Source organism: Choristoneura fumiferana, chromosome 25 (genome assembly GCF_025370935.1).
Source record: "Choristoneura fumiferana chromosome 25, NRCan_CFum_1, whole genome shotgun sequence".
NCBI classification, from domain to species: Eukaryota; Metazoa; Arthropoda; class Insecta; order Lepidoptera; family Tortricidae; genus Choristoneura; species Choristoneura fumiferana.
In genome coordinates this window covers 14531886-14556217 of record NC_133496.1, presented here as the reverse complement: position 1 = coordinate 14556217, position 24332 = coordinate 14531886, and the positions used below count along the sequence as shown (strand labels likewise).

The 24332-nt window shown below is 47.0% G+C and overlaps 3 protein-coding genes across 5 annotated transcripts in view; 2 read left to right on the top strand and 1 right to left on the bottom strand.

The window, feature by feature from the left end:
- Positions 1-7229, top strand: part of LOC141442398 (uncharacterized) — a 37223-nt gene extending 29994 nt beyond the window's left edge. For all 3 annotated transcript variants that reach the window (XM_074107374.1, XM_074107372.1, XM_074107373.1), the window contains exons 8-11: positions 5605-5705; positions 5740-5768; positions 6533-6774; positions 7017-7229. In XM_074107374.1, the coding sequence (XP_073963475.1) occupies positions 5605-5705; positions 5740-5768; positions 6533-6774; positions 7017-7136 (492 nt within the window). In that variant the 3' untranslated portion in view covers positions 7137-7229. The remainder of the gene's footprint in view (positions 1-5604; positions 5706-5739; positions 5769-6532; positions 6775-7016) is intronic.
- LOC141442073 (uncharacterized) lies at positions 7211-10971 on the top strand. The gene is made up of 3 exons (XM_074106983.1): positions 7211-7559; positions 7851-9189; positions 10182-10971. The coding sequence occupies exons 1-3, from the start codon at positions 7211-7213 to the stop codon at positions 10576-10578; spliced, it is 2085 nt and encodes a 694-aa protein (XP_073963084.1). The 3' UTR covers positions 10579-10971.
- Positions 10972-14137: 3166 nt separating this feature from the next.
- Positions 14138-23901, bottom strand: LOC141442072 (FERRY endosomal RAB5 effector complex subunit 3). The gene is given in 11 exon segments (XM_074106982.1): positions 14138-15668; positions 15742-15860; positions 16523-16646; positions 16649-16732; positions 17239-17343; positions 17346-17442; positions 19912-20101; positions 20342-20544; positions 20881-21017; positions 22511-22737; positions 23526-23901. Coding segments are annotated over 11 exon segments (1686 nt in total). The 5' UTR covers positions 23707-23901; the 3' UTR covers positions 14138-15449.
- Between the last annotated feature and the right edge of the window lie 431 nt (positions 23902-24332).

Here is a 24332-nt window from a genome sequence, read left to right as displayed (position 1 = left end):
GTCTACCAGTAATAAGGTGAACCACACTAAGGTGTTACATGCAGCTAATGTTGTTAAAATGCGTTGTGAATACTGTAGCGAGGAGCATAAATTATGCTATTGTAAAAAGTTTGCCAGCCTGGACTATGACAAGAGACACGAGTTTGTCACTAATAACCGAATGTGCTTTAACTGTTTAGGTAGCAATCACGGGGTGAGATTTTGTCAAAAAGCCACCAGCTGTAAAATCTGTAAGAGAAAACATCATTCCTTGCTCCATGCACAGGGTACTCCAAATGGTAATGTGTGTAGTTCAAGTGGTACAAGTAGTTCAGGTCAACCAATTGGAGAAGATGGAGAAAAGGCTAGTGGGAGTTCAAATACGGGATGTCGCCATTCCTCAAATGAAAACACACCGGTTGTATCTTGTTTCTCAAAAGGGAAATTGAGTAAGCATACATTATTACCGACGGCAATCGTGAATGTTGAATCAAAAACCGGGCAGTATAGATCAGCCAGAGCTCTACTGGATCAAGGTTCACAAGCCTCATTTGTAACAGAAGCTATAGTTCAAGGGTTAGGCTTGAAGAAAACATCAGCTAACCTAACTGTTACTGGAGTTGGAGGTGATCAACGATCAATTTTGTCCAAGGCAGTAGTAACACTAAAGATCCAGTCACTGACGGATCCAAACTTTAAAATGGAAGTAAAATGTTTTGTTCTAACAAACATAACAACTGTACTCCCAGAGAGAAAAATGGAAGTTCCCGACTGGGTACAATTGAAAGGTTTGTGTCTAGCGGACCCAAGTTTTGATTCTCCCAACAAAATAGATATTTTATTGGGAGCTGAGGTCTACAGCCAGATCATAAAAGACGGAGTACTAAAAGGTCCTGTAGGATCTCCTGTTGCTCAGTGCACAGCACTTGGATGGATATTATCTGGCTCGATGGGTGCCGCAGGCACAGAGAACAAAATATCAGTTTTTCATGCGCAAGTGGATGAGAATGAAGTAATAAAACGATTTTGGGAGTTGGAAAATGATTTTTTATTAAATATGCCAATTTTAACAAAAGAAGAAAAAAGGTGCGAAGAAATCTTTTCAGCCACGACCCATAGAGATGAAGATGGTAGATACATAGTGAAGTTGCCGTTTCGTGATGATGATGCAACCTGGAAAAATGGAAATTCTCGTGAAATTGCAATAAAAAGATTGAAGTCATTAGAAAAAAGGTTTATAAAAGACAAAGTACTAAAGGAGAGATATACTGAAGTAATAAATGAATACTTACAGTTAGGTCACATGGTGCCAGTACCGGAACAAGAACTTAATAAAGATTCAGTCTATTTACCGCATCATGCAATAGTTAAGGAAGATAGGACCACAACCAAGGTCAGGGTTGTTTTCGATGCGTCCTGCAAGAACGAAAATGGTGTTTCATTAAATGACAATCTAATGATTGGACCTAGGTTGCAACCAGACTTGCGGCACTTGATTATAAGTTGGAGGAAATATCCAGTATGTCTGATTGCTGACATTGTTAAGATGTACCGAATGGTGAAGGTCGCAGAAGAAGATTGTGATTTTCAACGTATAGTCTGGAGAAATGACGCTGAAAATAAAATACAAGATTACAAACTGCTTACTGTTACCTTCGGTACAGCTTCAGCTCCATACCTGGCAGTTAAGGCTTTAAATCAAGTTGCCTTAGATCATAAAGAAGCTTACCCAATAGCAGCAGAAAGAGTCGCAAAGGAATTTTATATGGATGATCTAATGACTGGCTGTCAAACAATAGAAGAGGGTATAAGACTATATACAGAGATGAATGCACTTTTAAAGGAAGGTGGATTCATTCTACAGAAGTGGTCTAGTAATGAAGATGAGTTATTAAAAATTATAAATCCAACAGAAAAAAGGGAAGAGATAAAACAAAACAAAACGTTAGAACAAAAGCAGGATAATATAGTAAAGATTTTAGGACTCACCTGGAACAGAAGTCGCGACGAATTCCAATACTCGGTGAAACTACCTCCGTTGTCCGCACCTGTAACAAAAAGAAAAATAATATCAGATGTTGCTAGATTGTTTGACCCACTTGGATGGATAGCTCCATGCGTGATTAAGGCAAAAATATTCATACAGCGATTGTGGATAGCGGGGACGGAATGGGACGAGGAACCACCAACAAGTATTCTAGAAGATTGGTATACTTACCGAGAAGAATTAACGCAACTTACCGACTTCCGTATTTCACGATGGATGTTCACAAAGGAAAATGATGCAGTTACTGAGTTACATGGTTTTTCTGACGCATCCAATGTGGCTTACTCCGCGGTTGTATACAGCCGAGTAATAGATGCACACGGAGAAGTCCATGTTGTTCTAGTTGGCGCCAAAACCAGAGTGGCACCAGTTCGACAAATCAGCATACCGCGTTTGGAACTATGTGGTGCGGTTTTGCTGACCAAACTGTTGTTGGAGATTGCTAATGTTCTGAACATCCCTCGGAGCGACGTACGAGCTTGGACTGATTCGACTGTTGTGTTGGCATGGTTAAACAAACATCCAAGCAATTGGAAGACGTTCGTGGCCAATCGAATATCTGAAATTCACTCCACTTTGGAACCCTCACAGTGGGCTCATGTTCCATCAAAAGACAATCCAGCCGATTGTGCTTCGCGAGGAGTCCAGCCTTCAGAGCTTGCTGATTTAGAGCTATGGAAATACGGTCCAAGGTTTCTGTGGAATAAAGAGGTATTGTACAAAAAACTAAAGGACAACGACACCCGCGAAGAGATATCGACAAGAGTTCATATAGCTAAAGTTGAAGTGTCGATATTAGACAAATATTCATCGCTGCAAAAACTTATTCGGGTGGTAGCATATTGCAGGAGATTTTTTACTAAAAATAGCATCATTGAAAAGGGTCATAGTATAAAATATTTAAATAAGTGGGAGGTAGATGAAGCTTTAAATAATTGCATCAGGTTAACACAAGCAAATGAGTATCAAGCAGAAATAACAGAAATTCAAACTTACGGTCACATTAAATCCAAATCTTCGAAACTGCTTCATTTGAACCCTTTCATCGACGACAAGGGACTACTTAGAATAAATGGGCGAATATCTCAATCACAAGAACCCGAAACTGTTAAAACACCCATACTATTGCCTCACAGATCACATTTTTCAGATTTAATTGTGGATGACGCTCACAAGAAAACTTTGCATGGTGATGTCCAGTTGATGCTGAATTTTATCCGATCAGCATACTGGATAGTAGGAATTAAAAACCTTGTAAAGCATTGTGTGCGCAAGTGTGTGACTTGTGTGCGATATAAAGCCAAGTTACAAACGCAGCTTATGGGAACTCTGCCTGCGGTTAGAGTCACACCTGCTAGAGTCTTTCTAAATAGCGGTGTTGACTATGCAGGCCCAATTATGTTGAGAACCTCTAAAGGTAGAGGCCATAAGGCATATAAAGGTTATATATGTTTATTTGTTTGTATGGTTACAAAGGCTTTACATATTGAAGTTGTAAGTGACCTTACCTCAAGAGGATTTTTAGAATCGTTTAAACGATTTGTTGCCAGACGCGGTCATTGTGCAAACTTATACAGTGACAATGGATCTAACTTTGTAGGAGCTTCAAGGGAGCTTAAAGAGTTGTTCGATGCAGAAAAATCAACAATGATTCAAGAGGTAGCTGATAGTCTGTCAATTAATGGAACCAATTGGCATTTTATACCTCCACACGCACCTAATTTCGGCGGATTATGGGAATCTGGTGTAAAATCAGTCAAATACCACATTAAAAGAGTTATTGGAGAGTCCACGTTGACATTTGAAGAAATGAGCACGTTACTCTGTCAAATAGAGGCATGTCTCAATTCACGGCCTTTGTCAATATTGAACAGTGATCCAAAAGAAGCTCATCCTTTAACTCCTGCTCACTTTATAGTAGGAGAGCCACTTGTAACAGTTCCAGAGAATAATTATGAGAGTTCTAATATAGGCACCTTGAAACGGTGGCAACTCACTCAAGTGATGTTACAACATTTTTGGAGACGATGGTCTAATGAATATTTGACACAGCTCATGCAACGTTACAAGTGGGCCTTGAAGATACCAGAACCTGAAGTCGGAGATATTGTATTGGTAAAAGAGGATGATTTACCTCCTAGTAAATGGCTTTTTGGCAGAATTCTCACCAAACATCCTGGCTCAGACGGACTAACTAGAGTGGTATCTTTGAAATGTAAGAATTCAATTTTAAAACGTCCAACTTCCAAGCTTTGTGTTCTACCTGTTAATGTGTAGGTAAGATTGTTAGTGTAGTAATTAATAATATGTTATTGTATGCCGTCAGTGAATTTGTTAGTTCAGATTTTATTTACGTTATGATTATAATTATAAGGTTTATGTTATGATCTTCACCAAGATCAGGAAAGTCAATGTTGCTATGGTGGGCGGTTAGTAAGGACATTCTGTCCTTGGTGGGCGGTATGTCCAAACTGTATTTAGGTTTGAAGTAATTTAGTTTTTTTATGTCTCGGTAGATGGTGCTGTACTTGTTTAAAACATGCTAACGTTAGGTCGCTTTAGAATTTATTTATTTGATGTTAATTTTTGTATGCAGGAGAAAGAGAGAAAGAAAGATAGAGTTAAGAGTTCAATTATATAAAGTACAAACACAGTACCGACTTTCATTGGCCTGTAGGAGTTTGTCCAATAGGTTGCACAATATAGTTAGAATTTTAATGTCAATGTTCGTTTTTATTAATTTATAATATGAGTGTGGGTTATATAATTAGTTATATAGTTATATAATTCATTTAATTTTAAAGGAAGTCAGCATCTTATCACTTGTAAATAAGTAAGAAACCTTTATTCAATTCAATTTCAATGTTTGTTTGAGTCATTCATTTTTAGGTTTCACATTATACTAGGGTTCTGAATAATGGTTGTTTTAGTTATGGACATAGTTGTTAGATATGTCCATGGTGGGCGGCATGTACAATTCGCATTATTGGGTTTGATTGTAATGTACATAGGGAGGTTTGTTTGAATAAAAGCCCGATAGATGTCGCTGTATCGGTCTCGAACGAATCCTACATCGCGCTGGCAAGAGTTTTCTTGCACTGTATATAAGGCCTGTAAATTGGAAATAAATTGTCATTCGACCAGGAACCGTGTATTCATTCACGCCTCGAACAACGGCAGTGGACTTTTTGTACAATCCATGTCAAGTTCAGAATTCAAATGCAAGAGTTACGACCTTATTGTACGAAACATGTCAAATTCAAATTTAATCAACCCGCACGATCGTACCGGCTGGGTTCGAAAGGGAATTTTGTCAAAATGTAACTGTGCTATAAAATATTAATATAACCTTGAAGTAAAAAAAACGAAAAGAAAGTGGGTAAAAGAGTCATGAAATTTGGCACATGTTTGAAATGTAATATCTGTACAAACCAAAATTAATCTTATAGGAATTCCTACGGGAATATAGTAAAAACTCTGAATTTTAATTCAACTGTTGGATATAATGATTTGTGCGTGCGAAGCCGCGGACAAACACTAGTGACAAGCATAGTAAGTGGAGTTGTGCTCTTGCGCAGGCGACGCTGTGGATCGAGTCGCGTCGCGGGCGCGCGCGCGCGGCCTCGCTGCGGCACGCCACGCCCCTGCGCCTCGCCGTGCTGAGGAGGAGCGCCGCCCCTGGCCCCGCCCCCGCCCCGCCCCCGGCCCCGCCCCGCCAAGATACAGGCGCCCGCGCACACAGGTAACGGCTGGCCGGGGCACGACACGCGCTGACACGAGCCGTGTCCTGACAGCAGCAGGCAGTGGTACCGCTGCCTGCCCACGCTGCACACCCCAGGTCATAGCGGAATAGGCAAAAGCTGACTGTAAAAAGCTACAATACATAAAAAAAAAAAAATAAGATTGAAAAAGACGTCGACGCGTCGGCATGCGTCGGTCGAGTCGATTCGAGCTGAACCATGCCTTTTCTCTTAGCAGCTCTTATAGCGTGGACATGAAGCTATTTTCTCTTGGCTTGTGCCGACTCTGCGTCCATAGATGTGGAGAGACCCTTTGACGAAGAACACGCCGAGAGGTGCGGTAGGTGTAGTAACCGAACTGACGCTATTGATGCCATGAACGAGGAGTCCGTTTTTGAAATTAGCTCGTTTCGAGTGCGCCAGCGCTAGCGTAGTGGCGCTGCCCCACCCGTGTTTCCCCCTATCTTACTGCGCTGTCTGCCGTCTGTTCCCTGCTAACTGGGTGAATATTCGGGCGTTTGTACCGCCGTTATTGTTCTCAACACTTTTTTATCAGATTTCAAGAAATAGGTACAATAAATATCGACATGTGTTCATCAATATGTGTCGGATGTTGATGTTTGTTGTACCTTTTTGCTTAAGAAATCTGATAAAAAAGTGTTGAGAACAATGACGGCGGTACTAACGCCCGAATATTCACCCAACTGCGACTTAAGTCTGCCAACTCTCAGCTCTCATATCTGATTCGATCACACTCTATTTTCAGATCACACAAAACAAGCGGCGATAATGTTGATGACGGGCTACACTCCCAAGAAGCAGGCGACCCTCAGGCGTTCGACCCCGAGCTTTGTGGCCAAGAAGCGCAGCCCGCGTGCGTCCAAGACCCCGCGCGCCTCGCGCACCCCCGCCGCGACCCCCGGCGCATCCCCCGCCGCATCCCCCGCCGCGACCCCCGCCGCCGGCTCGGCGCGACGCGGCACCAAGATGAGCTCCGGAAACCAAACGGTAAGACGTTTGCCCTTCAATAAACTTTAGCCGTGTAATATGAAACGGATCACTAGGCATGAAAGTTGAACTTAGTAAAGTATGAGCACAGAACATTGTGGAATAGATACCTAATTATGTTTTTGTGTCACCTGATGTGACCTGTTTTGTAAACGTTTTCGAGCTTCACCGTAGTCTGTTGATAAAAAGCGCTTTGTTGTTGATTTCTTGCTTTATTTTTGGTTTTTATTTCGCTCTCGTAGGTGTCAATATTAGAGATATCGGACTCGGAGGCGGGCTCGTTCCGGCGCTCGCGGAGCGGCCCCTCGGCCCCGCGACCCCCGCGACCCCCGTGCCGGCGAGCCCCCGCAAGTCCGCGCTGAAGGACCCTCGCGGCCGCTCGCGCAAGACCGACTCCATCAAGTTCGACCTCAGCAATCTGGAGAGCCGCGCCTCCATGCTGACCGCCGACGACGCCTCCGTGCTGACCGTGTCCGACGCGGCCGGGGGAGGGGACGCCACGCTGCGGTACTCCACCTCGCCGGGCACGCCCACGCCCTCGCCGCGCCGCGCGCTGCACTCGCTCGGCGCCGAGCCGCCCCCCCCCGCCCCCCCAGCCGCCTCGCCCCCATCGCCCGCCTCGCCCGCGCGCAAGTCCACGCGGGGCTCCGTCATCGTGCAGAAGGCTCTGGAGACGTCGGACAGCGCGGAGACTAGCGCGTCGCGCTACTCGCGGTGCACGGCGGGCTCGCCGCGCTCGCCGGGCTCGGCCCCCGCCCGCGCCCGCCCCGCCGCGCCCTCGAAGCGTACTCCATCGTGGACCTCATGTCCAGCGGGTCGGACGCCTCCGCGCTCTCCGAGTACGGCACCCCGCGCCCCCCCGCCGCAGGGGGGCACACGCCGCGGGGCCGCCGGCCGCTCCCCGCGACGCCGGAGGGCGAGCGCGACCTCGACACCACTATGACATCGAAGCGGGCCAGCTCGAGACGCACCACCCGCGGCGCGGGAGACACGCTCGGCACCTCGGCGGGCGACGTGACGCCCGAGCAGCGCGACAGCCCCGAGGCGGCCGGCACGCCCGTGCTCAGCATCCGCAGCCTGCTGGACGCCAGCGCCGCGTCGCCCCCCCCGGCCCCGGCCCCGCCCTCGCCCCCGGCCCGCGCCGCTCCGCCGCCGCCAAGCGGCGCACGTTCGCGGCGGCGCCCCCCCCCGCGCCCGCCCCGCGCCGCGCGCGCGCAGCCTGGCCGGCGAGGCCACGCCCCCCGGCACCGTGCTGCTCGCGCCCGAGGCCGTCAAGAACAAGCACTCCTCCGCCAAGAAGTCCCACTCGCGGCGCTCCATCATCGACAACCTGGAGGACTCCGCCCTCGTGCGGGACCTCTTCAGCAGCCCCGTCAAGCGCAAGCTGTCGCAGAGCATGACCGACTTCTCGCGCCGGCTCCACGACGAGGACTCGCCGCCGCGCAGCGCCAGCGTCGGCGCCGGCGTCTCGCCCGCCGCCATGGTGTCCCCGCTGAGCCCGCTGAGCCCGCGCGGCCCGAGCAGCCCCGACCTGCGCGGCGTGGCCCGGCTGCTGCGCACGCCGCGCGCGCGCCGCTCGTTGCGCGACGACCTGACCGACGTGGCCGGCGTCAAGGCGCTGTTCGGCAGGGCTCCCGCCGACCGGCTGAGCGACGTGCGCGGCGTCAAGGAGGCGTTCGCCGCGGGCCCGACGGACGACCTGCGGCGCGTGTCCGGCGTGCGCGCGCTGTTCGGCGGGGGCGGGGGCGCGCCGCGCGACGACCTGCGCGACGTGCGCGGCGTGCGCGCCCTGTTCGCGCGCCGCAGCCCCCGCGACGACCTCGGCCACGTGTCCGGGCTGCGGGACGCGCTGCGCCTGAGGAGCCCCCGCGACGACCTGCGCGACGTGCGCGGGTGCGCCGCCTGTACCGCGCGCCGCGCTCGCCCGCCTCGCCCGACCTCAGCGGCGTGGCGCGGCTGCTGGAGGACGCGCCGCCGCCGGCCGAGGCTCTGTTCGACCGGATGGTGGGCCGGCCCGTCCTCCGCGCCACCTACTCCAAGTCGTTCGCGGCGCGCTCGCCCGGCGGCCGGTCCCGCGGCGCCGCGGCGCGTCTGTGGGCGGGCGCGTGCCGCGCGCGCTGGCCGCGCTGTCCACCGCCACGGTGGCGGGCGCCGCCCCGCTGCTGGCGGCGCGCGCGCGCAGCGCTCACCTGTACAGCGCGCGCAAGCTGCCCATCAAGAAGCGGTCGCTGGGCGGCGGGGCGGCGCCGCGCCTGCCGCTCAAGAAGCGCGCGCTGGTGCACTCGACGCCGCTGAAGGGCCGCCGCGCCGCGCCCCCGCCCCCGCGCGCGTCTCGCCCATCCCGCCCGGGACCCCGCGCACCCCGCGCACCCCGCGCTCGCCGACCGACGACGAACCTATCGCTGAACTTCTCGGGTGACTACTTATTTTTATTTTTGTTTGCAGTTTATACAGGGTGTTTGGTAGCTAGGTGCAAAGCTTTAAGGGGGTGATAGCCGAGGTATTTTTAAACATTTTTAACCATATATGTCTTAGCCGAAATTTGATATCTTTTTTTTAAATTGAAAATTTATAAGTTTCAGGAAACTCAGAATTTGATAGTCACGAGTCAATATTGCCCCAGTGAGCGTTAATTTGTAAACAAAATCTTTTGTTTCGGATTTTTAAGTGTCTCTCTTGCCACAAAAACAAAATAGAGGCATTCGAAATTACTAAAAATGTCTTAGGTTGAAACAGTCATTTTTCTGTGCCATATTTTTTTTTTTTAATTCTTGAATTGTTCAAACATTTTTAATAACATGCCTGTTATTGTTTTTTTTTTTGGTATCACTCATTCATATTACTTGCTAAATCAGAGATAAAAAGTAAAAAACCAAACTCAGGGAGCACTCGCTAAGAATGTACTAGTCTTGAAATTTCACGTTAAAGGTACTTAACTAGTAAATTACATGAAAAAAGGTAAAAAAAAACATTAACCTTCAGTATGTTGTGATATTTGAATAGTAAATTAATTCATTTAAAATTGCTCCACCTCTCCATTTCTTCCTGGGATGTCGTAAGAGGTGACTGAGGATATAGGTTAGAGTTAGCAACCTGCCACTATTGTACCGTTTTGGTCAAACTTAAAACCTGAAATTGCTAAAAGTGGCTCCGAAGCGGTAACGTTTCGTGTGCTCTGCCTACCCCATTTGGGAATACAGGCGTGATGTTTGTGTGTGCGTGTGTATGTGTGCGTGTGCGTGTGTGTGTGTGTGTGTGTGTGTGTGTGTGTGTGCGCGCGCGTGCGTGCGTGCGTGCGTGTGCGTGTGTATAGGTGTGTGTGTTAATCTTATTTATGTATATTTTGATATCACAATTTTATTAAAAACTGATTCTTCATTTGTACTGATTCCAAATAATATTTTCAGATCCACTATACTGCCCCTCGAAATGACAAAAGATAAATCCCAGACGGGAAAAAAAGCGAGAATCACAATTGTTGAAAGTGAACCTATTGAGGTAAAACCGTCGCCGAAGAAAACTCGCGCGCGAGCCGGCGCCGAGCGGGCCGAGCGGGCCGGGCGGACGCGCGCCGCGCGGGGCAGGGCCGCGCCGCGGACCCTACGAAGAAAGCGGCTGCCAAAAAGTCGGCCGCGAAGAAAACAGCCGCCGCAGTCGTCGAGTCGCCCGCCCCCCTCAACACCGCTAAGAAACTTCCGTCGCGCAGTCCCGTCGCGTCCCCCGGCGCGCGCCGCACCCGCGCCCGCACCCGCGCCGCGCCCCGCCCGGCCGCCGCCGTCCCGCGCCTGCTCCCAAACAAACTAAAACCGACAAACCTGCTAGAAAGATCAAATCTCCGATACGATCTCCCGTCGCACCTAAAGCTAAAGCTAAGAGATCTACCCGCAAAGCGACGGCGCCGGACACACCCCGGCCCGCCAGGAAGCGGAAGACAGAGGAGCCCGAGCCGCCGGCGCGGGACCTCACCAAGCAGGCCTCCGACCCGGGCCCGCGCAGGGGCCGCAGGGCCGCGCCCGCCGCCACGCCCGCCGCCACGCCGCCGAAGAGAGGCCGGAAAGCCCCGCAGAGCCCCAAGCGGGAGACCGCCACGGAACCTAAGGCTAAACGTGGGAGGAAAACTGCCGCAGCAGAGCAACCTGCCGAGAAGGAGGCCGCCGCGCCGCGGGCCCGCCGCGCGCGCGCCGCTCCCGCCCCCGCGCCCGCCCCCGCCCCCGCCCCCGCCCCCGCCCCGCCCCCGCCTCGCGCCGCCGCGCCGCCGCCGCCGCGCCCCGCGCCGCCCGCATCGCCGCCGCGCCGCGCGCGCTCTACTAGAAAACCGGCAGTCGTGTCACCGCCCAAAGACAGCAAAAAATCTACCCGGGGAAAGAAGGCGAGTCGCTCATTTATACGCCATGCTATACGCTCTACAATTTTTCATAGCTATGCTAACCACCAAATAGTCCACATCTTTGCTGCTGATAGTGTCGTTTACGTTTATTCTCCACGCTCTAATACATTAACGTTCGATTTGATGTTTCCAGGTGGCAGCAGTAGTAGTGGAGATGGAGAGCACGACTCGTAGCCGCAAAAGGAAAAACGTCCCCTCGGCCGCAGGTACGTCCCCGCCGCCGCGCGCACTTCGTGGCTTCGACTCTCGACTGGCGTCTAACGTGTATTTACTAAACGCTCTGTTTGTTCGCAGAGAAGGCAAAGGAGCCGTCGCCCAAGAAGGCCCGCGAGGCCGCGCCGCGCGCCCGCAGCCGAGCCGCCGCCGGTAACTAACCCCTCACATATGTAATCTAAAACGTCGTAACGCGCTCGCTTCGCCGGTCGCCAGTGTGATAACGCTCTAAAGCATTCAAGGAGTCAACAAATTAAATTCTAAGCGATCAATGAAGAGTTGAAGCTTACTTTTTGAATGCCGATTGAAACAGCCTCCTTGAACACAGATTTAAAGATAATAAAAAAAAAAACTATTCTTTTATTTAATGATGATTATATTGTCTGATCGCAGCGCCGGCGCCGCGCGCCACGCGCCCGCGCCGCCGGTAGCGCCGCGCGCCCCGCCGCCCCGCCGCCCCGCCGCCCTGCGCACGGTACGTCCTTACACCTACGAACAAATAATAAGTCAGGAAGCTTAACTCGGAACAAATTTTTTTTTTTTTTTTTTTTTTAATGGCAATATACAAGTTCGGTTAGAACAGACGATTGTGCCAATTACAAAGTGAGGAAACGAAGCGGAATTTAATAAAAAATATTACGGAATTTTGAATTTGGATAGGGAAATATAGGATCTGGATCTATATGAAGGGAGGTGGCATAATTATATTTTAATATCATTAGAAACAATAAAGGACGCAATGGAGGAATAGATACATGGATTATTTGATGAAAGAAGGCAGAGAACGGATGTTGGTAATGGAATACTTTGTGATATAATATCGGAACAAATTCCACACAAAAAGTGGCCATACCTAAAATCAAAACGACTTGATTCAAATACGAATCAATTTCAAGGTTACAAATAGACGTGCTTGTTGATTGGTTAAAATTCAGAAACAAAGCAGGGATTGGTTGGCTCGCGTGATGCAATGTCAGATTCACAAACTACATAGACAAGTGGCGTTCAGACGGATCACTTCTTACACAGTGTTGTCACATACAATTTTGGAAAAACGGTAGAACAGGATTGGTAGAATTTGAAATGGAAAATAGATAGATTTACCAACTCAAGGTTAATCCATTTTTAATGATTAAAAATGCGTATAAAATGTTTTAAATTGTTTATTCGTGATGTTTAGTTTATCCATATTCTTATTAAATAATCTCAAATGTTCAGAGTTAGGAGCTCCACTTGACTGACGCGTTCCGTTTCCGTTTGTGCTGAAACTACAAGATAGGCTAAATTCGATAGTAAGTAAGTAACATTTCATTACACGCGTGGTAAATTGTTTACAAACGTAGTATTTTGAAAAATAGGTAGTTTTGAGGTCAAGGGTGGTAGATCTACCAAAAAGTAAGTAGATGTGACAACACTGTTCTTACATCTAACGTTTCAATGACGTCATATATTGATAATGACAGCTTGTTTTTTGAGCGACTTAAAAAAAAGGAGGAGGTTATCAATTCGGTTGTATTTCGGATTGAAAAAAAAAAAACGCAGAAATACCTCTAATTAAGTCCCATAGGCACAAAATCAGGATCTGATGATTGGGTCCAAAGGAAATCGAGGGAACTCTTTAAATATTGTAGGGACACCTAGGATAATTTGGATATATTTAATAGTAACTCGTGCATTTGCTCTTGAACATTATCATTTGATGAAGTGGAACTAATGATAAAGACAAGTGAAGACCACGGTTGACCACCGGAGTTAGGTACCACTCAATAACAAGTTTTAAATTAATTTTAACACAGTTGCTAAGCAATTTATGCTTCTCATAATGCTTATGGTGAAATGGAACGGGTAGTGAAGCACCAGGACTCTTGAATAATGAACGTCTCTGCATGGGAAAAAGCAATCTTTCGTAAAAGGTGATGAGCAGTTGACATTAAACTATTGTATCTTATATTATTCACACTAAAAATGTGAAAAATATAAAGATTGTTTGTACAGTCAATTGTAAAAATATGTACTTAATCAAAGTTTCAAAAATATGTACCACAGACTCTTATTCCGACGCAATAAGGCCGTAGTAACATATTTTTGAGTGGTTGGAATAGATACTTATTTTTGCACTTGACTGTACCTATTGTTTGGGCGATACAGGAAAGAAGAAAGTATGAAGAGGGGTGAGGAAACTGTCATTCACGTTATGTGACTATGTGAGGCATAGACTACAGACTTGATTTTGCATAATTCTGACCATCTCCAACTGATAATGTATTTGAACATTTTTGAATATAAATCTAATTTTACGACTATTTAATACTAGTGGAAAGTGATCCCTAGACATTTTAATTTTGCATTGTTCCTGCCCTGCACCACTTCATAACACACGTTGGCGTGATAGTTTAGAGCTGTTCACAATCAAAAATACGAAAATGTGACGTGAGCTCACTAAACTTGCGAAATAAATGTCAGTCACAATTAAATGACGCGCATGCGCACCGCGCACCTTAGCGCAGGACACACTTACAATTCCTGGCTTATTATTTGTTCGTAGCAAACCATTTTACATTGGTTCGCTTATTTAGTATTAGTATTAGGTAAACAAATACCCATTCACTTAGTTTCAAGTTCACGGCGGACTGTCCGCCGCGGACATCTAAATATTATTGTACTTTTATAGCCTAAAATCACTTCCGTCACTTAAATTCTTAAGTTGGTTCTTCTTAAGCCTTGATGGAGAAAAATGGTGGTGAACAAACAATGAAACGCCACTTGAAAGGAATAATTTATAATTTCAATTAATTAAAATTATGTAGAACTAAACAATTATATAAGATACACTATGGTTTAATGAATACGAAATAAACAAACTTAACAAAAATATTTTTCGTTACAGGTGCTCGAATGAGTCGCTGATTTTTATAAGATCCTTTGGAATGTTTCCGAAATTAGATAAAATAATGTTAATGATTTTATTTATTTTAAGGTTTTTAATTGTAACGCATTGTCCCAGCCCGCGTCGCGCCGCAGCGCCTCGCTCTGTGCATGTCCGTTGTTCTGTATACAGTATAGTGTCCTGATACTGATACACAAGCACAGTTAGTTCGGTTGAACCAAAGAGAGCGCGAACACTGGGCTCGGTGCACAACTTATATTAATAACGTCTTAATTTTATTGATTATTAGTACAATTTTGTCAGTAAGCTGTACGCTCTCGAATACCTTTTGGTGACTGCCAACGATAACGCACATAGTTTATTATGAGTTAGGTTAGACGTTCCTGGCGTGCGCTATGATTCCGATATGATGTAAACGTATCCCGGGTTGGAGCTGGAGCTGGACTGTACTTCGTGCAACTTAGTTTAACGGACGTCGCGCCGGTGGCCCTGCAGTTCGTGACTCGCTCGACTAAGATAGGCCTATTAATTCCTCGTAGGCAACAGTAAATCTAGTGGGATCAAACGGTGTTTAACCAAATGACAATTATCGATAATATTTTATTATAGCTATCGTATATAGGTATCATAGGGACTATTTTTAAATACTTGCTCGATTGTTGGATAATAATTATGATCTTTTTGGATACAGAATAAATGTAGTGATTTGATTTTGTGTTTTTATTTCATTCCTCTAAAACAGATGTTAGTTCATCACACGGTACAAAAGCGTAAGTCGCCGTATCACATAATACATTTACCTCTTCACCGCCACGAAACAAACGAAGTGACGTGCTCTGTACGCTACAAAAAAAACCAGCGACAAATCGACTTTATTTTTAATTCCATCGCAGAAGGATTGTGCCTATAGATGACCGTGGCGCGTGAGGCGTTCCATTGGCCGTCACGACTGGATGATGGCGGTCAAGAGGCTAGTTAAATAATGCAAAAATGCATTTGTTAGAAATTGTATGGACAGTCAATATGCAGACGACGACAGACGAATTCTTGACAGGAAGTCGCGGGAAAAAGCTAGTGTCGCATATTTGTTTTTGCGAGTCAGTTTATTTCTCAACAATAAAATCAGGAGCTTAATAGAGAGAAGGTGAAACGGGTCCTCTGGTCTGCGAGCCAGTCGGGCGCCGGGCGTCAGGCGGCGCGCTTGATCTTGAGCGGCGTGGAGAGTCTGAAGACGGCGGGCAGCAGGGCGCGGAGCGCGGCGAACACCGGCGGCGTCAGCGCGGCCGGCGCGGCCAGCGTCAGCGTCCGGAGCAGCGCGCCGCCGCCGCCCGCCGCCTCCAGCATGAACCCCTTGACGCACTTCAGCACCAGCTCCGCGCGGCGCACGCACCACGCCGCCGTCATCTCCTGCGCACACACACACACCGTGTACAGTCGGCACCAGGCCCCGGCCCCCAGGCCCCAGCCCCAGCCCCGTTACCTCAGTCAGCTCGTGCCGCAGCAGCAGCGGCAGCGCCAGGCTGGTGACGTCGTGGCGGCTGGCGGCCTGCAGCACGCTGCGCAGCCCGAGGATGGCCGCATGCCGCGAACTCATCTCGCCTGCACCACACGACATTTTAACACACTATATTAGCTCCACCGAACAACAAAATAAATAAACTCCCCGATGAAGAGCTTGCTGGAATACTTTTGGGATGTTCTTTGATTAAGAGTGATACCCAGGTTCTGATGATGGAGCAGTCAGGCAGATTTACCATTAAAGCATGTTTTTGGTTTCTTAAACGATTTGGTACAACATTTTTGGCACGTGAGGTATCCCATCTTAGGCCTCTAGGTTGGCAACGCGTCTGCAATACCCCTGGTGTTGCAGATGTTTATGGACGGTGGTGATCTCTTACCATCAAGAGACCCACTTGCTCGTTTGCCATCCAGTCGAATAAAAAAAACATTACTAATGTCAAACCAAACATCTGCAACCCTGAGACTATAAATAACTATTTAATATTGCAGTGTAAGCAATAATAAGTAACATACAGAAGGAATGCACACGAATCTGTTCCGAGCGCACCGATGGCTTATGGCTTAAATACTAATATTTTAAATGCAAAATTTGTGAAGATGTATGCAGGCAGTAAACATACACGTTTATTAAACTTTCATGCCAATAAGAGAACCGTCAAATTCCAAATTCCTAGCTCCAGCGCGTTGTCCGTCGGGCGCGCTATAGAACAAGCGGTATACCGTATAGTGAAGGTACCGACCGCCCCTGAGGTCGTCGTCGTTGATCACGAGATGGAACACGACGTGCGCGTCCGGCAGGTTGCTGTGACGCGTGACGACCACGTCCCGGTCTGCGCGCCGCGCCGCGCCCGCGCCGCCCCCGCCGCCGCCCCCGCGCCCGCGCCCGCTCCCGCTCCCGCCGCCGCCTCCGCCACCCGCCGCTCGTGCCGCAACTGGTTACGCTTCTCAATCTGAAACAGTCAACAGTAAAAAAGGTAGGTATCTAATCCCATTACTGCAGTATGAAGCGAGCTAGCAGTATGACTACAAGAGTAAACCCTGAATAAACCCGGTATTGGAATTTGTAGTTTCAAACATCTCTCACGTCCAACGTCATAATTATGACCCAAACTACGGCCCTGGACGATGATTGGTGATGCTCCGACGGTCCGGCCAAGCTACAGGCCCTGGACGATGTCGTAAAATGGCGTGCGAATTTTAGGGTGTTCTCACTCTTGTGAAAGAGCCCGCTTTCTAATGAGACAAAGAACCGTCTTTGCCGGAAACGCGTTTATACATACCTGAAAAAGTTTACTTATTCATTTATTACAGTTGTATTTAAAAGGCTAGGTTATGTTACGATTGCAACTTGAGGAGTACCACTACAGTCCCATATACCCCCTGTATCAAACAAGGGGGATATCTAAGACGCATTTTCCATACGCAGGAACAAGGTGTTTAGGTTGTGTCGAGTTACCGGTTCCCTCGTGAGGTCCGCGATGTGCTGCAGCTGGTCGTCGAGCGCGGGGAAGTGGTGGTCGGTGGAGAGGCGCGCGGCCGCCGGGCCCCCCCCCCCCGCCCCCACCGCGCCCCCGCCGCCCCCCGCAGCACCACCACCCCGCTCAGCTCGCCCGAGTACAGCGCCAGCGCCGTCTGCAGCTGACGGGACTCCGCCGACGCGCTGCCACACCACCACACACACAACACAAGTCAATTAGGAAGTCTAACATTCAGCTGATTACTTAAGCCATGTCATCAAACTGAGCCATAAACAGGTAGGGCCCCAAAAGAGAACCTTGGGCGACCCTAGAGGAATAATATATAGGGATATTTGGAAATAACTCCGATCCGCATTGGCGATCCCTTCAAATAGCAAACCTACTGTCATTTAATAATATTGTAAATCTGTTTAAAAAAAATACCTTGTTGAGTTTCTTGCCGGATTCTTCTCAACTGAGGCTTTTCCGAACCGGTAGTAGATTTTTTTGACATTCATAAGTGCTTGTTATAGCCTAAATTGAATAAAGATATTTTGTTTGACTGACTTTGAATAATGTTTCCTCTCCTATATTTATGTCCACATTACCTTCTGTCATCTATAAGTGAGGTGGCACGAAAACCAGTCCAGCTTCTGATGCTGGTCGTCTAGCTATGCACCCCGAATTTGCTTAAGCTTTGATTTAAGATGTCACGATACCTACCTATACAACGTCCGTCTGTTCGATGTCCCCTATTTATAGCTTCAGACAGACAGAAAACGAACAATCGATCCGTTTCCGCGGCATTCATCTCTGGACCTAACGGTAGTGGCGTGAGAAGTTGAGATTATTTATGGTATGAGAGTCGAGTTGACGAGGATTTCACAAACTGCTTGGAATAAAAAGCATGGATAATGTCATCATTACGAGCATTTATATCTGCTGAGCTGGCAACGTTGCATTTTTGTTAGTTTTTGTCGATTATTCCATAAAAATTGAATGAAAATTAAATATGTTGTCTCATAGAACACTTCTTAATATACAATATAAGGTAATGTGTCTACTCCAATAATTATTCGTTATAGACTTTCATTTTCTTTAAAAACCGTTTATAAACATTAATTCGGTTTTAGGGTTCCGGAGCCAAAATGCCAAAAACGGAACCCTTATAGTTTCGCTATGTCTGTCTGTCTGTCCGTCCGCGGCTTTGCTCAGGGACTATTAATGCTAGAAAGCTGTAATTTTGCGAAATATTCAACTTTAGTGCAAATTTTCATTAAAATCGAGCCCCCCCCTAAAATCTAAAAAGGTGGGTCGAAAAATTTGAAAAAATTCAGAATGGTAGTAAGTATATCAAACTATAACGGCTAAGTTTGCTTGAGCCTAAAGTATAAAATATACCTAAACTTGGAAGATTCCGTATAAAATACGAAATCCTTAGAAAAATATTACTACCTACTAATAATAATAATAATAATAAAGCCTTTATTCTCTGACCAAAAAAAAGTAGTAGGTATAAATTAAGCTTATAAACTAATGTACAAAAAATTTAAAAATAACTAGTAGTAGTAATAGTTAGATAGGTAGTTAGTCAGGGGGGCAAAGTCTAGACAAATTTTTCATCATCTATCCAGTACTCTACTCCCTACTTTAATTTTATGTAAATATGTATTCGGCAACCATTTTATTGGTCAGGTTGTCCTTGGGCATAGGCCTCCCCTAGTTTCTTCCACTCTTCCCTGTCATGGGCTAATCTTCTCCATCCTTTTGGTAAGTCATCTTCCCATCTTTTTATTGGCCTTCCTTTTCGTCTTTTTCCATTCCTAGGATACCATTCCATTACGTCCTTCGTCCATTTTTCTCTATTTGTTCTGATAATGTGTCCAGTCCATGACCACTTGAGACGTTTTATTTTTAGTAGTACATCGCTAACTTTTGTCCTTTTCCTTATTGTTGATGACTTACACCTGTCACTTAGCCTTATACTTAGCATACTACGTTCCATACTGCGTTGGCAGGTTATTAGTTTCTGGCTGATTTTGCTTGTACAAGGCCAAGTTTGACACCCATAAGTGAGGCATGTAAGTATACACGAGTTGTACAGTTTACTTTTCACATGCATGGGAATTGTCTCGTTTTTAAATATTTCTTTTAGCGACCAGTAGCGTTTCCAAGTGTTGCTTATTCTTCTATCTATTTCTTTCGAGTATTGGTCCTTTATTGATATTAGTTGCCCCAAATATATATATTCATCAACATATTCTATCGTCTCTTCTCCTATTTTTACGTTTTCTCTGATTGAATTTGTCAATATTTTTGTTTTCACTGGATTCATGGTTAGTCCTGCTTTTCTGCTTTCAATATCTAGTTGTTGCAACATAATTTGTAATATATCTGGCCTTTCTGCAACCTACTAAATATTACTACCTACTAAATATTAATACCGACTTTGGGCGTTTGGGCTACTTTGTGCGTGTCCGACACGCTCTTGGCCGGTTTTAAAGAATAAAAAAGTCTCACGAATAATTATTGGAATAGACACTTTACTTATACTTATATCAAGAAGTCCCAACCCTCAATAGTATTGTAGTTCGCTGGAAAATAGTAGATTGTACATAGAGAACGAGCCAAAGCGTATAAGGAGTTGTTGTAGGAGGTCGGTCGGTACTGACTCGTCGGCGTGTGGTGCCTCGAACAGGTCCTCGACGTCGGCCGCCACGATGCGCAGGTTGTGCGTCTGCTTCAGCTGGCTGCCCAGGTGGATGGTGAAGCTCTCCTCGGCGTGCGTCGCGCCCCCGCCCCCGCCCCACACACCCCGGGGGCCTCCGCCGCCGGCGACTGCGGGGACAGCCTGGGGAAAGGAAACGTTCCGAGTTCACCACTGAAGGTTTTTGATCGAGTCCCGTGTCGTGCTGGAGGAGAGTGGTCGCGGGGTGATGCGTGCAGCGCAGGCTGAGCCGTACGGCTATAAAGTTTCTGTCCAAATAAAATATTTGTAAACGGTACGGCAAACCTATAAGGCTCTGTGGATGTGGGAAAGGGCTTTAATATGGGTGTTTTGTCCATGAGCCGGGCCGGCTTTGGCGCCCTATAGGCTATAGCTTGTGAGTACTGACGGCACGGCGCTCCTGAGCGCGCGGCGGTGTTCCTGGCGCTGCGCGTGCGCGAGCGCGTCGAGCTGCGAGCGCCCGCGCGCGCGCGCCGTGTCCTGCGCCTCGCACTGGCGCGCCGCCAGCGCGTTGATCTGCTGCTCCGACCACGACACGTTCAGCAGACGGACGGCCTCCTCCATCTCCTCCGTTTGCCTGGAACGAGAACCGATCTCGATCATCCTCATTCGTTGAAAATTGCCCACATCGTTATCATTATCATTATAGCAGCCGCTGTTGGATACAGGCATCCCCGGTAGACCTCTAGTTGCTTCGGTCGAAAGTGGCTCGCGTCGACCGTAAACTTGGACTGAAGATCGGCAAGCGGTCATCCGTCCGCTTCGCTTGCCGATCCTCGGTTTCGGCCCCAAAATCCAGGTGTGTGGGTATTTGCGAAATTATCGACGTGTCAACCAACAGCTATATTTTTGGTAATGTAACCGCAGTGGGCGCTGGCAGTACGGTTCGGTACGGAGCGTGTGAGAGACTCGCCTGAGCGTGAGGTCCTGTATGTCTTGGTCCCTCGCGGCGGCGGCGGCGCGCGCGGCGGCGGCCAGCCCGGCCTGCGCGCGCAGCACGCCCGCCAGCGCCGGCGAGTGCACCAGCTTGTGGTAGAGCGCCGCGAACTCCTGTGAACACGCGCGTTCAATAGAGCACGAAACAAGCTGTCACCCGCGCGAGTCAGCGGAGGCCCATACATCAAAGCGATCGCTCTCTATCGCGCCCGATGGTGAGAGCGAGGGAGGACGAAGATTAAATAACCCAGTTCAGTAACAGCCTATATTCGATCTGGCTATGCGTATCCTTAATTAATCCTATCCTTAATTAATTATCCTTAAAGCAGACAGATGCTACGTAAAATCAGAACTACACCGTTCGCTCGGTACCGTTTATCGTGTCGCGTGTCGTAGGGCTCCTGGCATAGTCATTTTTGAATTTGAGACACAGGCTTAGATTTCCCTTTCAAAATAGTCCTGTGCCATGTTGTTTTGTTTATGTGCCACAGTTTTAGTTCTTCACACTTTTATGCCTGCGTTTATACTTTTAGCGTGCCCAACTCTTTTACTTAATAGAATGAGGGCTATCGTTTTTTGTCTCACTAGATGGCGCACTGTTGCGTGAGGTTTTTAAGTATGGCTTTCAAAGTCTGTTTTTACGGGTGTGAAAACAAAGTTTAGATTAAAATCATATTTAATACACCTTAAAACCGTACCATAAAAATATCGAGCATGCCACAGTGTTGCATAGTCCCCGTTTTGTTCGGAAAAAAGGGAGGACAAAGGTTTCCGAAAGACAAAACTGTCTCAAAACACAGACATTCATTGCCCCAGAAAGCATATTTGCCATAATTAATTTCAGATATTGCAAAATATTCACAAAATTATTCTAATTATAAATAAACCCGCGTAGCTCACCCAAAAACTATGAGATTTGACATTTCGGAGACCTCACGCTACACTGCGCTACACAGCGCCTCTAGTGGCAAATTCATACGCGATAGCCTACATTGGGAACTGGCGCAAAATTACCGTTGTAGAACTTGAGTTGGTAGGTAATTTAAAAAAATTTAAGCCTCAACTATAATTATGTAGGGTAGTGCATGAAGCGGAACGGTTTGCTCGAAAAATCCCACTAACAGAATCACTTTATGTTCTAAGATTAAAATAAACCCACAACTTTGCCACTTCAAAGTTCAAAATTATATAATTCTATCTCAAAAACAGCTGAACCGATTTTGATAAAACATGCCTAAGAAACCCGCATTCAAATTGGTCCACCCGTTTAAGAGCTACGGTGCCACAGCCAGACATACAAACACACATACGAGTCAAACTTATAAAACCTTTCTTTTTGCATTGGGGTTTTTTTTTTCTCTTTTTTTTTTTAAGGCTTTGAACACTCCAGGTGATCATGTCAGCCTTGCGTTGGGGGTTAAAAAATCTTTCTAATTGGTTTATTTTGTTTGCACAGCATGTATTGTCTAACAACTTGGAATCACAGCCATAATACGAGATACACAGACATAAGACGAGGGTAGAAAGAGGCGGTGAATGAGAATGCGAACGTTACACAATACAGCTCAGTCATCTAAGAAAGACAGGGGAAGTGGGTGGCCGCTCACCTCTTCTTCGGAGGTGCCCTTGTGTTCAGCGAACTCAAACACGTGGTCCTTAAAGCGGCGCTCCCAGAGCCTCACGGCGCTCTCCGCGCCGCCCGCGGCCGCCCCCCCCTCCGCGCCGCCCTCGCCTCCGCCGGCGCCCCGCAGCCGCGCCAGCAGTGCCGCGTCGCGGTCGTCGCGGAGCTTCTTGGTCTCCTCTGCTATGAACTGGGCCAGCTTCTCATTCAGCTCTGGAACATCCACCCTTCATCGCTACTAGCTCTCGCCTGCGGCTTCTGAGCAACTATTAAGTCGACTGGCAGTGTCTCTTTGCCTAACCTACCAGTTGACATTTCGAGATCTTACATGCGTATGTCCCAATCTGGTGGGGATGTTGAAAACTGGCCAAATGCGTGTTGCGCCACACATGCTTTATTGATTAGAGAAGTTGTGTTTCGTAATGAATCCCACTAATATTATAAATGCAAAAGTTTGTAAGTCTGTTTGTTACCTCATCATATTGTCTAAACCGCTTGAACCGATTTAGATGCAATTTGGTATACAGATAATTAGAATCCCGGGGATATAGTGCCCATGGGATAGCAGTAAACAAATACTACACAAATTTGGTTCAGTTAAATTTATTTTCTAAAATCAAATAATATTAATTGTATCATTATTGCATTATACTTACCAAATGTTACAGTTATAATTGCCTAATCTACCACTACATACCCCTTGCTACAAGGTTGGCAAATCTTACAAAGACAACAGTACAACTAAGTTAAGTATCATTATAATAGTTGTAGCATAGCTTATTAAAGTTGATTGACGAGTTATTAATAAAAAATTAGGGGGCGTAAACAATTACTTTCTGATCTAGATCAGGCGACGCTGACGGGCGCTTGACAACGGGCGAGTTAGGGAAGGCCCGCCCCGGCCGCCCGCAGCGACTCGGGACGAGTGATGCCTCTATTACGGGCATTATTCGTAGCAGTGTCTACGCCCTCTAGACACAAGTGTGTCGGTGAGTACCGACCGTTTTCCAGGTAGACAGGCACGTGGAACATACGGATGAGGCGCTGCACGAGCTCTCTGGCGCGCGGCCGCGCGTCCAGCGCCACCGGCACCGACAGGCGGAACACCACCTGCGGGTTCGTGCATGTCGGGTACGAGAAGTTAAACGTTCTCGTCGAGTGCTCTGACGACTCCCCGGTCATTTTTGATAGCTAGCACTACACTTCACTGTTGTTTCGTTTGATCTCCTGATCTTCTACGTAATTATTTGTTTTCAATGTTTTCAAATAAAAATCAAGTCAATTAAAACCTTATCTCATGTACACAAGACCCAATTTGCAAGGACAATTCAATGAATTAATTTACGACGATAAACGAATCGACCACCCACTGACGCATTTGACATTGACAGTAAGGTACATAGATGTCAATGCATTGACAGCTGTTAGTTGGACAGATTTAAACGTTCAGAAATTTGCAGCGATAAATAGTAGAATATTTTTGTCTCTATACTCGAATTTATTGATTGTTCATAATGGGAACTATATTTTCTGTCACTTAAATTTAGATTTGTCACTAAACTGCGATACCCTAATTATTATATGTATCCCGAAGAAATATGTGGCGTTATCTGGGAAAAGGTACCTTGTTGTCGGTATTGAGTTATTGATATCCCCATAATCTACACACATTTAGCTATCGAACCATGTAAGAAACATGCATGTAGGTTTAATAGATATTTTAAAAAAAAATGTTGAAGCTCAAAAGCCAGAAAAGGTGATTATGAGAAAATTGAATTCAAACTTATACACCCAATAAAAGTATGTTA